The 13460-nt window shown below is 36.1% G+C and overlaps 1 protein-coding gene across 1 annotated transcript in view; it reads right to left on the bottom strand.

The window, feature by feature from the left end:
* NDUFAF2 (NADH:ubiquinone oxidoreductase complex assembly factor 2) overlaps positions 1–13460 on the bottom strand; it is a 155732-nt gene that overhangs the window by 34178 nt on the left and 108094 nt on the right. Inside the window, exon 3 of the mRNA XM_036280482.1 lies at positions 6764–6804. Within this exon, the coding sequence (XP_036136375.1) occupies positions 6764–6804 (41 nt within the window). The remainder of the gene's footprint in view (positions 1–6763; positions 6805–13460) is intronic.

Genomic DNA, 13460 nt, shown 5'->3' with positions numbered 1-13460 from the left:
CTGGCCTGCAGTTTCTTTTGAAACAAGCTGATAGTCTTATAGGAGGTCCTTTATAGGTAACTAACTGCTTTTCTCTTGCTGCTTTTAAGATTCTCTCTTTGTCTTGAACCTTTTGCATTTTGATGATGATGTGTCTTGGTGTGGGCCTCCTGGGGTTCATCTTGTTTGGGACTCTGTGCTTCTTGACGTGTATGTCTGTTTCCTTCAGCAAGTTAGGGAAGTTTTCTGCCCTTATTGTTTCAAGTAGGTTTTCAATTTCTTGTTCTCTCTCTTCTCCTTCTGGCACCCCCAAGATGCGAATGTTGGCACGCTTGAAGTTGTCCCAGAGGCTCCTTACACTATCCTCATTTTTTTGGATTCTTTTTTCTTTTTGCTGTTCTGATTGGGTGTTTTTTGCTTCCTTATATCCCAAATCGATGGTTTTCTTCTTGGCTTTACCTAGTCTACTATGGAATCTGTGTAAATTATTCTTTATTTCAGTTAGTGCCTCCTTCATTTCTGACTGTACATCATTCATTTCTGACTAGTCCTTTTTTATGCTCTTGAGGCCCTCACTAAGTTTGCTGAGGTTCTTACTGAGTTCATTGAGCATCCTTATAAGCAGTATTTTGAACTCAACATCTGTTAGGTTGCTTATCTCCATTTCGCTTAGTTCTTTTCCTGGGCTTTTGTTCTGTTCTTTCATTTGGGACCTGTTTCTTTGTATCATCATTTTGGCTGCCTCCCTGTGTTTGTTTCTATGTATTACTTAACGAAAGGTATAGGGCTAGCTGAGACCAGATGCTGCTTGTGTGAAAGAATTTAGGAAAACCTGAAGCAGGATCCAAGACAGGCCAATCCTTTGGTTAAGCAACTGGCAACAGCTTGGGTGGGCCTGAAAGTTGGGTGGGGCAGGGCCTCAGGGAATCACCAGGGTGGGGCAAACTGTATGAGCCAGGTTGCTGAAGTCCCAGATATGGTGGCTGTCTGCTGCCCCAGGGAAGGGCTCACCAAAGGAACAAAGACCTCTGACAGCACATTTGTCTCAGAGAAAGCCCCCTCTCCAGCCCTTGATCCAATGCCAAATAGCTCAGTTCCTCCCTGTATGTCTTGGTGCCCCTTGAGCTGCCTCCCTCCAAGCTGAGAGGGAGAGAGTCCGATAAGTCCGTGCACGGGCCCTTTAAGAGGAGCTGCCTGGGGCTCCAGCTGTCTCAGCCTCCCTGAGCCTCAGTTCCCGCTGGTTTTTCCAGCCAGAAGTTATGGGGACTTCTCTTCCTGGCACTGAAACCCTGAGCGAGGCACCTGTTGTGGGACGGGGACCCCTCAGTCCTCAGAGAGGACCTTCCCAGCCGAGGTGTCCTCCTGATCTTTATCCGCCACACTTGAGTGTGGGACCAGCCTCCACCCCTCCTACCAGTCTCAATGTGGCTGCTGCTTTAATTCCGCAGTTGTAGGACTTTCATTCAGCTTGATTTCAGGCAGTTTTGAATGGTGGTCATTCTGTAGTCTAGTTGTAACTGTGATGTGGTTGTGGGAGGACAGGATACTGCATTTACCTACGCCGCCATCTTGGCCAGAAGTTTATTCACTTTTTCAAACAGAAAACTTTATTATGTTTTCTACTGTTTGTCAGTATAAAAGGAGAAACAATATTTCATAATATTTGCTATATGTGTCTTCTAGTATAGAGTAAGGACTAGAAAAAGTCTACCTCATTCATTTTGTGAAATGTTAATTCAACTTGTACTGCACTGATGAACAGGCGCTGAACTATACTTGCAACTTTCAGTAAAATATGAATTTCTATGAAAAAAGTATAGGCAATGCTGAACTTTGAAATATGTTCAGTTTTATGGGGTAATTTCATAGTTGGTTGTTGGAAATGCAAACTCTGTGAAAGAAACCATTAATATACTTACATTGCATTGAGATTTTCAAATCTGTCAATAAAAGCCTATCTAATAATGAATCAGGCTCTGTGTTAGGTGCTTATGACATACAAATGAATAAGACATAATCCCTATGCCATATGGCTCACAATATAGTAAAAAAGATGGACAATAAAACAAATCATTATAATTCTGAACTCAAAGGGTTAAACAGTTGCACAAGGCAGTGTAGTTATATCAAGAAAGGAGTGATTAACTCTTCAAGTTAAGAAGTTTAAAAAAAGTTGAAGAAAGCATCAAAGATTTTAAAGGGTCTTTAACTGGAATTAAGCAAGAGCAGGAGCAGAAGTGTGCCAGCTAATGGGAGTGGGAGAAAACAGTAAACTTGAGAAACAGCAAGGAGTCCTTGATGAGTATGGTGGGTGTAACAAATATAAGGAGGAAAGCTAGAAAATTGGGAATCAGACCTTCTTTTGGCCACAGCTTCCCAATAAGTGTGCCTAAAAATGTATTCCTTCAGCCTTCAAGATAACCAGGAGAGGAATTCTTGGGTCATAGGGTAGATGTGTTTTTAATTTTATAGCAAACTGCCAGTTTTTTTTTAACATGGTTGTATCATTTCCACACCAACCAGTACTGTAGGAAAGGTATGGTTGCTCTGTTTATGTTTATTGTCGATCTTAATAATTTTAGTCATATTTGTGGGTATGTAGTAGTATCACATTGTGGTTTCCTAATGACTTCTGACGTTGAGTATCTTTTCATATGTTTAGTGGTCATTCTTATATCTTATGAAGTGCCTGTTCAAGATTTTACCTAATTTTTATTAGCGTTATTTTATTTTATTTTTAATCATTGAGTTGAGGTGTTCTTTGTATAGTCTGGATATAAGTCCTTTGTCAGATACATATACTGTGATTATTTTCTCCCAGTCTGTTGCTTTCCTAATGTTCTCTTTTGAGGAGCATTAGTTTTTAATTTTGATTAAGTTCAATTTATCAATATTTTTCTTTTATGGATAGTGCTTTCTGTCTACCCCAAAGTTGTAAAGATATTCCACTATATTTTTTCGAGAAGCATTATAGTTTTAGCTTTTATGTTCAGTCTGTGATCCATCTTGAGTTAATATTTGTGTATGATGTCAGGCTGGAATCAAGGTTCACTTTTTTCCATTTGGCTATTAAGTTATTCTAGCACCATCTGATGAAGAGACTTTCCTTTCTTAATCGTATTTCTTTGGTGCTATTATAAAAAACCAGTGGGCTGTATACTGTCTGTTTTTAGATTCTCTGATCTTTTCCATTTATTTATTTACATATCCTATGCCAGTATCACACTGTCTCGATTACCATAGTCTTAAAACCAGGCATATAAGTCTTCAAATTTTTATCTCCTTTTTTCATGATTGCTTTCAGCTAGAATCTTTGCATTTTCATACACATTTTAGAATCAGCACCTTGATTTCTACCAAAAGAAGTCTGATGGGATTTTTTAAAAATATGTTTTTATTGTTATTTTTAGGAAGAGAGAGATAGAAACATCCATATGAGAAACATCAATCAGCTGCCTCCTACATGCCCCCTACTGGGGATCAAGCCCGCAACCCAGGCATGTGCCCTGATTCAATCAAATCAGGATCCCATAAGACAAAGCTCAATCCATTGAGCTACACTGGCCAGGCTGATGGGATTTTATTTGGATTTTTATTTGATTGACTCCATAGATCAGCGGTTCACAAAGTGTAGACCAGCAGCATCAGCATCACCAGGAAACTTGTTATAGATTCAAATATTCAGAAATTACCCAGACCCAGTGGATCAAAAACTCTGGGTACAGGGCCCTGCAATCTGTTTTAACAAGCCTTCCCAGTGACTCTGATGCATGATAAAAGTATAAAAATCACTGCTGTGAATCAATTGGGAGAATTAATATCTTAGCAATACTGTATATTTCAATCCATGAACAGATATTTCTCCTCATTAATTCAGGTCCTTTTTAATTTCTCTCACTGATGTTCTATAGTTTTAAGTGTATATGTCTTACATATAATTTAAGTTATATCATGGTATTTTGTGTTTTCTGATGTGATTATAAATGGCATTGTAATTGCTAATGGCTAACTTTTAGCCATAGTGTATGGTGATGTGGCCAGAAGATTATTTGGGGGTAGGAGTTTAATAAGAGATTTGAAAAAAAGTAGAGAGCTGAAATGATCAGTAGCATCTTGAAAACCAAATAGTTTTAACTGGTGTGAAGAATAGGAGGCTGTTTCCAATGAACTAATATTAAGTTCATCAGGAGGCATTAAGTAAGCATAAGCAACTGTGAAAATCACACAAAAAGGGACCACCAAACTTTATGGTCTCCTATAGCCTTGCCAAAAAGATCAAACATGGGTATATAGCATCTGGATCCAGCTGTCAATTTGAAAGAAAGACAGAGTAACATGAAGAATATAAATCAGTAAAATCGAGACTGGCAAAGTCTACCAGTCAAATGGATTGGGGTTTTCAACAGATAAATTTGTAAGAAAATAAAAGGAAGGAGGAGGAACTATAGATTGAAAAATATTTAAAACAAATACAAAGTTTTTACAAAATGAACAAGTCTAAACTATAATGTAGATTTGGGTGATAAAATTATTTTAAAATGTGAGAAAATAATTACTATAAAAGTCAGGCTCAAGGTTGCTTTTGTGGGGACAAAGGAGATTGTATTGAGATGGGGCAAATGATTCTGGAGTAGCTGGCAAAGTTCTATTTCCTCACCTGGATGGAATTCACCTTATAAAATAACCCATTAAGCTACACATTTAACTCTTGTGGTTTTCTGTATACATGTCTTATTTTACATTAAAGAGGTTCCCCTTTCCCCACTTAATATGACATATCTGGAATCTGTGATTAAACAGTTTACAAGTTTTAGTGATAGAATAGTTTTGGTGATGATAAGAACAAAGGTGTGGCTATAGACATGGGTGTTGACTTGAGGTAGGGATACTAGTGTGGATGAAGGCAAAGAACTGAACAGCTAAGACTGGGAAAACACTGAAGGCAGAAGTCTGTAACTCTGATTCTAATCCCTGCTATCAGTGTGGGAGAGTAGCCTGGAGGTGGGCAAAGATAAAAAATGACAAACAAGTAGAAAGAAATATACTTGGATTACAAAAGTACTACACTCTTCTGGGCCCACAAAATGGAAAAATATTTTGGAAGTGACTGTGGGAAGGTAGGAGCAGTTGAACCCACTTTTTTTCTGTGGGATGTGGGAAAATGAGCACAATTCACCTCAAGGAAAGAAGACATCTCTCAGACACAGGCAGATTTCAGTGTAGGCTGCGTGGTAGAGGAAGTTCTTAGGACAATATTAAAGGTGAAGGGTAACTTGAGACAAAAAAAAAACAACAGAAATTCCTGAAACACAATAGAAACCATCAGGAGGGAGGAAAAGAGGTGTGTGTGTGTGTGTGTGTGTGTGTGTGTGTGTTTGGAGGGTACAGAAGAGCTTAAAGGATGATTTGATTAACAGTACATTAGAAAAGAGGCAAGAGAGGGCTCCTTTTTTTTTAGATATTCAAGAATATGAGCACCCTGGTTGGAAACGCTGGGATTACCTAAAATTTACAAGGGTGGTGCTGTAGGCAGGATTATTGCTGTTGCCTCCATCAAATCACTTTGCATATCAATGTTTCCACAGAAGAAGGCTTTCAAAGTTCTGAGGATAGAAGAAACACCTTTTGCTCTGAGAAAGTAGCTCTTATAATGACCAAAAGGTGAATTAGAAGGGCTCCTTGACCAAGCCTACCAATGTAAACCATTGGTAATACTTCTAAATCTTGAATCACATTGACATTTTTTTCCCTTTTATGCCGAGGTTCACTGGTAACAGAAAGAAGAATCGGTAAAGAGAACAGGGCCAAGGTGGAAGCAACAAGCAAAGCTAGATTTATGCTCACTCAGACCTTGGCCAGGCAAACATTGATGTGGTCAGTATAGGAGGAATGGAGCAAGTAAATATGGGTATGCCAATTTATGGGTCATTGTGAGTTCTTCCCTGAAATACCCATCTCTTGACAAGTGGGGCCTGAGTGATGGGGCTCATTTATATTGTCATAAGGGTTTGTGGTAGTCAGGAAATAGGGGAGAAAAAAGAGGAGGGAAGTCCTAAATAGTAGAAGAAAAGGAATAGTCAGTATACAAGTGAATTTGAAAATTTTCTTTTTATAGAATACATTTCTTACAAAATATTTTATAACACTTTATGCTATTGTTTTAAAGTACACATTTTAAAAACACATATGCCACAGCATTGTTATTTTTTATTCTGCATACCACCAAAACTATGTTTTAAAAGTCTTAAATAAAAATACAACTCAACTAGTAATTACTAAGTGCTTTATGCTATAATCTTATTGCATGCATTAAAGTTTCTTTGGATACTTGATTAAATTTATATAAAATTATGAAATTTTAAGTTTTATATAAGATAAGGGCAAATAACAGAGCATGATTTGGATCTGACCAAGATACTCAGTGTTTCTCAACCTTTTCTACCAAAGCATCAGTATCAGCACAGAAGGCTCTCAGGAAAAGGCCAGGGGAAATGTCCTGAGGCAAGCTTCTGTAAGTCCGAAATTTCTAGAAAGTGTTTTCATTTTGTTTTAAATTTATATTATTTCATTTAGAATTTTATATTAATTTTGTTATATTCTATAATTGTGCATTTATTTTATTATAAAAATGTTTTAAATTGTTTTCTATAGAGTAAAATGAACACTTTGGCAAGGTGCATATATTTATTTTGAGGCTTCATGTATCCCTGGGAGTACAAATTCCCAAATGAGAAACAGCATTATAAACACATGCTATTTGAGTGTTTTTCTTATGTATTCTTACCTCCATGGTGGGTGGAGTTTTTCTTGTTCTTCTAATCCAAGCTAGAAAAAAAAATTTAAATGTAAGTTTCTATAACTTGCATAAACAGTTTATTTATTCATGTATAACACACATGTTTATTAAGCAACTGTTATATATTGTTTTAGGCCTTAGAGCTACAACAGAAAATCAAACATGAACTCCCTCTCTCCTTTAGCGTATGTACTAGTAAAGGGAGTTACTGAAAAGAAACATATAAACATATTATGTCAGAAGGTGATCTGTGTCATGAAAAAATGCAACAGTTTGGGAGGAGAAAAAGGGGACATTTTCTTATCTAAAATCATACATCATGTAATCGTCTGAATTCAAGTTAGTGTATGTATGGCATATACAGTATGCTGAATCACAATACAGTAAACTTCCAAGCAATATCAAATTTATATTATCTTGAAAATTTTAATTAGTTATTGCTCAATTTATAAAGGAAGGGACACAGAAAGTTTTAATTTACAGAGATTTCTCTTCTGATCTTCTCTAGCAAATATTTTAATTCCTACGGTTGGTATCATCAGGTCTTAACTCTAACACTTGGGAGATGAGCTGCAGGGTAGAAAAAGCCCATATTTGTTAAGTGTCTAGTGGGCACTGAGCACTGTGCTAGATGCTTAATAGCAATAAAAAGGGAGTAGGCTGCCTCTACTGATAGTAGAAAGAAGGGTCTGAGAGGAGCATAAAGAATAATGTAATTAATAGTGCATTAGATGGCAACAAAAAGCAAATTTTGGGAGTCTTACAAATAGTAATTAACTTCTTCCAGAGGAGATTACTATGGATTAAATTTTGAGAATAGAAGGTGAGAGGGAGGGATAATGACTTTCAATTGGTTATTTACCTTCCTCTAATAATTATTAACATAAAGAAGGAGATATTTCAAAGTGAAATATTTAAGAATTTAAAACAAAAAAGATAATGGAAGTAAACCTCTAAGACTCTCTTTGCTTCATTCTCTTAGTAGCATTTATTTAGTGCCTACTATATGCAGTACACAAATGTTCTCTGAAAGATGCTAAGCCAAGGAGAAACCCACATGGATCCCACCTGGTTCCTGAGGAACTTGCAGCCTGAAAGAGATGCTGCAATCATAAGGAATTAGACTGCAAGGTGGGGCGGCAGTTTCAAGTGAAGGCACAGATAAAATGCTATGGAGATTCAAAGAAGAAAGGAACACTCCAAACTCCACCCACAACTGGGAATTCACATCTCAGTTTGGCTAAAATATTTTTAAAAAATTACTCTGTGTTAAGACTTACATGTTTTATTATAATTACTTGTTTTATGTTATGTGCCTTTTCTGTCAGGTCATGAAATCTATGAGGCCCCGTGCCTTGTCTACTTTGTTCATGACTATATTTTCAAGACTGACACAGTAGGTGGCATGTAATGTGCATCCAATAAATATTTGTTGAATGGGAAAAAAAAGTACATTAGAAAAGAGGCAAGAAAGGGCTCATTTTTAGATACTCAAGAATGTGAGCACCATGGATGGAATGACTTGGTCTCATTATTCTGAATGGAGCTTGTTTGAGATGTTGGGATCTCAAAGTGCTTAGAAGAGTAAAGGCAGATTTTCTGGGTTCAAATCCCAGCTTCATCATTTATTAGCTGTGTCATCAGGGGCAAGTTATTTAATTTTCTAGGCATCAGATTTCCCATGTGTAAAATATAAATTTTTAACAGTATCTATATTTTAGTGTTTTTTATTAAAGTTATATCAAATAAAATATATAAATTTTTAGCTTAGAGTGTGGTATACAATAAGTATGCAAGTCTAAGTTGTTACTATTATCATTATTATTCAATAACCTATATTTTTTATAGGAAATTCAAAAAAGAAAAATCAATAATATCTGTTTGGCCTATGAGGACATACAGAAAATGGAATATACTGAGAAGGCAAGCCAGGTGCAGACAACCCCCTTAGCTCACAGTGCAGAGATCCCATCCCTGGCTTTTGTAATCCCCTTACATCCACCAACTCCCTAAACTACAGCGGAACTAGAAAGCCCCCAAGTATCCGGAGGCTCATCATGTATAAAAGGCAGCTGGAACCTGGGTGTGGAGCTCAGCCTTTGGAGGTGACTCCACTGGACCAGCACCGGTGCACATTAAACAGTCATTTCCTAATCCTCCAAGTGTGTGCAGTCTGTCTCTTCTCACTGACTGAATTTCTGCCGTAACAATACTGTAGGGGCTATGATCTTTAAAAAGTAGAAAACGATTATTTTATTACTTTATAAATTAAATCTTCATTACAAAATCGTGAGGTATCTTTATTTTAAAGAGAAATTAAATAACTTTCTCAAATTTATACATTAAGTAGTAATAGTGGGATTGGAATCCAGATCTGACCCTGTCTCTGGCTTCAAAACCACCATGCTCTACTAAATAAGCAGTCTCTTAAACTTTAGTGAACAAGCAACGAAAACTAAACTAGGAAGAGAAATAGGTTGTGACACTAACTACATGTGAGAAAATAGGAATTACTGACACCATTTTACAGCCTAGGAACTGAGGTTCAGAAAGATTAAGTAACTTGCCAAACTTATATAACTAGCAAGTAACAGACTGGAATCAAACTCTAGTTGAACTGGCTCTAAAATCAGAGCTCTGATGGTTCACCTTCTTTTCTGACCAGCTTCACCAGTCTGCCTTCTGTCATCCGAGTAATAGCACCAGACCTGTCCTCATGACAAGCCCAGTGTTGAATGGTTGTGGAGGCAGAAATAGCAACATTCAATTGTGGGCCTGGGATTAGGTATTTTTCCTTGCTTTGTTCCCTCTTGCACTGATCCCGTGCATCTATTTTTAATACACCCCCAGTGTTTTGCCTTCTAGACTCCTGTTTCTACCGCTGTTATTCTTTTCTGTACTGTCTTTCTTATTACCTTTCAATTTGGTCCCTTTCTAGCCACAACTTGAACAGGTTTTCTATTCCTTGTTAGGTTGTGAGGTTGTCAAGGACAGGATGTATCCATGGGAGTTTTATTTTTCTACCACCTTAATACCTTGAAAGAGTTGCTATGTAACACAGCTGTTGAATGAGCACTTCCACTATACAATAATTCCACTATAACAATATTTGTTTTAATGGGATTTTGACCTGTATTAGAAAATCCAGGTTAGTAACAGCAAGATTCCTCTGCAATCAAGGAAAGAAGTAGATTATGGAATTTTCCTACTGCCTTTTACATTCAAAATAATATGTACTTATCTATATTTCTAGATATTTTCCTGTAAAAGATGCTACTTTTAAAATAATTCAATATAAGCCATATAATTCTAAAAGGTCTAGGCAACAAAACTTCAGTTTTAATCTAGATTAAAACTTAATTCAGAAAAATCAGTTAGTTGGGCAGGGGTTGGCAAACTATAGCCTGCAAACCAAATTCTGCCAATGAAGAACAGTATTTCATGACAATTATATAGAATTCAAATTCAGTGTCCACAAAAAATATTTTATTGGGATACAGACACACTTATTTGTTTACATATTGTCTATGGCTACTTCTGTGCTACAATAGCAGAATTGAATAGTTGTAACAAATAGCATGACCCACAAACCCTAAAATAATTATCATCTGGTCTTTTAAAGAAAACGTTTTCCAACCCCTGTGCTAGGGCTACCATTAAGTATAATCCTTTTAGTAGCAACTGTATAAGTTGATTTGAAATACTTTCACATTGCCTGGCTAGTGTGGCTCAGTGAATTGAGTGTCATGTCATTGACTGAGGGGTCCCAGTTTGATTCCAGGTCAGGGCATATGCTTAGGTTGCAGGCTTGATCCCCGGTAGGGGGTGTGCAGGAGGTAGCCAATTGATGTTTCTCTCTCTCTCTCTCTCTTCAAAAAAAAAAACCAAAAAAAAACCACACAAAAAAAACCCCAATACAAACATATTAAAAGAGTTTCATATTACCTAAAATAAAAATTATTATTAACTATTATACTTTTTATTAATGATTATCATGTACTCTGGAGTCTATGAACACATACTACTGGCGTTAGATCATGCTGAAAAAGTATACCAGCACAATGCACACTTACTATTACCATGAGAAAAACAACTAAAAACAACAATTTGTCTTAATGAGTCTGTAAACAGTATTTTCAGTTTTTCTTAAAGGTTGGAAAACTACTTCAATAGAATCCAAATAATTTTGTTAAATCCCAAGGTATGTTAATAGGTTGAGGAAACTGATAAGTGTTTTCTAAAGCTTACTGGTTTTGGATAACTTTATAAATTCATTCATAGATATAAGAATGTAATATAACTGAGATAATGCATCAAGTACCACATAGACTGTTCACTCTCATGGGACACTGTCTGTAAGAAAAGATATAAAGGTTTCCTTTAGCTTGTTTAAAATGGTTGAAGAAAAAAAAAATGTTGCCTTGGTCGTTAGGCTCAGTAGTGAGAACGTCGGCTCACGACGCAAAGAGTCCTGGGTTCGATTTCAGCCAAGGGCATATACCTTGGTTGTGGTTCAATCCCCCGCCCTGGTTGGGGTTGTGTGGGTGGCAACCAATCGATGCGTCTCTTTCACATCAATGTGTCTCTCTCACATCAATGTCTCTCTCACTCGCTCTTCCTCCCTCTCTCCCTCCCGCTCTATCTGAAGATAACTGTAAAAATATCCTTGGGTGAGGGTTAAAAAAAAAAAGAAGATCTTTAATCTACATAAAAGCAATCACTAGAATAAATTTGTATATTTATAATTCTACAATAACCAGATACTTGAAAAGTCTTCTTGAGATAATGGTTGATGCCCATTCTTTGTTATGCATCCAATAAAGGTTTACAACTGAAAATTTTCTAAAGTGACTATTCATTTACATAATCATCCCTAGTTTCCCACTCATTACATACAACAAAGGAAATGTCCTGCTGAAGGCTGACAAAATTTAGGAGGAGGAATTAAAAAAAGTATTAATATCAAATCATTACATTTCTTTTTTTTTTAACCTCAGAATAATCTGGAACTGAACCTCTATCCAATGATAAATTATATAATGATTTTGCCATTGTTAAATATATCTGTATAGTGGGTTCTGTATCAGTCTTCATTATAATGTAACCATTGTTTGAATAGAATTTAGTAAGATAACTGGACAGTTTATGCCTTAAGATCCTAGCATTCCTTTATCAATGTTCCTTTTCATTCTCATCAGTATGCATACGATTTTCATTGAACTTTAATGCTCTTATTGGAACATAACTCACTGTAATGAGCATAAAAGTGAGCATGTGAATTAAAGCTCCCATTAATAACTAAGAGAGACTAGAAGAAGCAGGCAGGAAAATACTTCATGAAGCATACATTCTACAGATCTCCACAGACTCTGAAAATAGCTAATAAACTTTTAGAAGCATTGCCAATACGTGTTAGGGGAAATGAGACATTTATCACCAGATTCAGTAAGGTGCCCATTCAGAACTAAAATTATAGAAAGGTTATCAACAGTTTGTATCCAAAAGATATTATAGAAATAGGTGCTATTTACTTCTCTTAAGGAAAAGACATCATCATAGCTTCATTTTTAAAAAAATGATCTTTGTCAGTTCTGAGTGTTGACACATCATAAAGAACTATAAAAATAAAAATCCACATTTTTTTTTTAATTAGGAAAATTCTTCAAATGATATATTGTAAAATGAGTCATTTTATGATTACTGATCCTTAAGCATATCTTAAGGATATTATTAGATTTAGTTGGCACATTTAAATTACAAATTTTGTGATGCTCATGGCTATCACCATTCTCTGTTCTTAATCAACTTTATTCAGCTATAATTTATATATAATTCAGTGAAACTATTTTAAGTATGCAATTTCATGAATTCTGACAAATGTGTACAATCTTGTAACCAGCACCAAAATCAACATACAGAACATGCCCCCCCGCCAAAAGTTAGCTGATGTTTGGCTATATGCAAACACCTACCGTAATCCACCCACAGCTCCCCATGAGTGACATATACTTTCCCTTATCTATAACTTCTTATAAGTGGAATCTTACTGTATGTACTCTCTTGCATCTAGCTTATTTTACTCAACATATTGTTCTTAAGGTCATTCATGTTACTATGTGTAATGAACAGATGCCTAAGGTAACCTTCACAACCTCTACCTCTTAGAATCATGCCTTTGTGTGATCTCTTCCCCTTGAGTAAAGGTAGAACCTTTGACTTCTCAGTATGAAAATATGGCAAAGATGATGGGATATATGTGATTACATGATTGATTACTTGCATCAACAGTGCAGAATAATTTGTCTTAGATTAAACTCTGCTCCAGTCCACCTGACAAACCTTAAAAACAAGCCCTGAATGGATCAAACTGCTTCCAAATAACTTAGTTGTGTCTTAGAACAAAACTCAAGAAAATATATATACACACAAAAATATCCAGGATCCAATAGGCAAATATCCAAAATGTCTGATATCTAGTCAGAAATTGCTGAGCAAACAAAGAAGCAGAAAAATACTTCCCATATTGAGGAGAAAAGAGTCAACTAACCAAAATCAACTGAAAACAGACACAGATGGTAGAATTAGCAGATAAGAATATTAAAAGTTATTATTGCACTCCATATGTTAAAAAAGCTAGAGGAAAGAAAAAACATGTGAAGTAGAGACCTGGAAGATATGAAACAGA

This window comes from Molossus molossus, unplaced genomic scaffold (assembly GCF_014108415.1).
Source record: "Molossus molossus isolate mMolMol1 unplaced genomic scaffold, mMolMol1.p scaffold_m16_p_3, whole genome shotgun sequence".
Lineage (NCBI taxonomy): Eukaryota > Metazoa > Chordata > Mammalia > Chiroptera > Molossidae > Molossus > Molossus molossus.
Note: the sequence above shows the minus strand (reverse complement) of the source record. Positions and strands in the feature narration are given on the sequence as shown.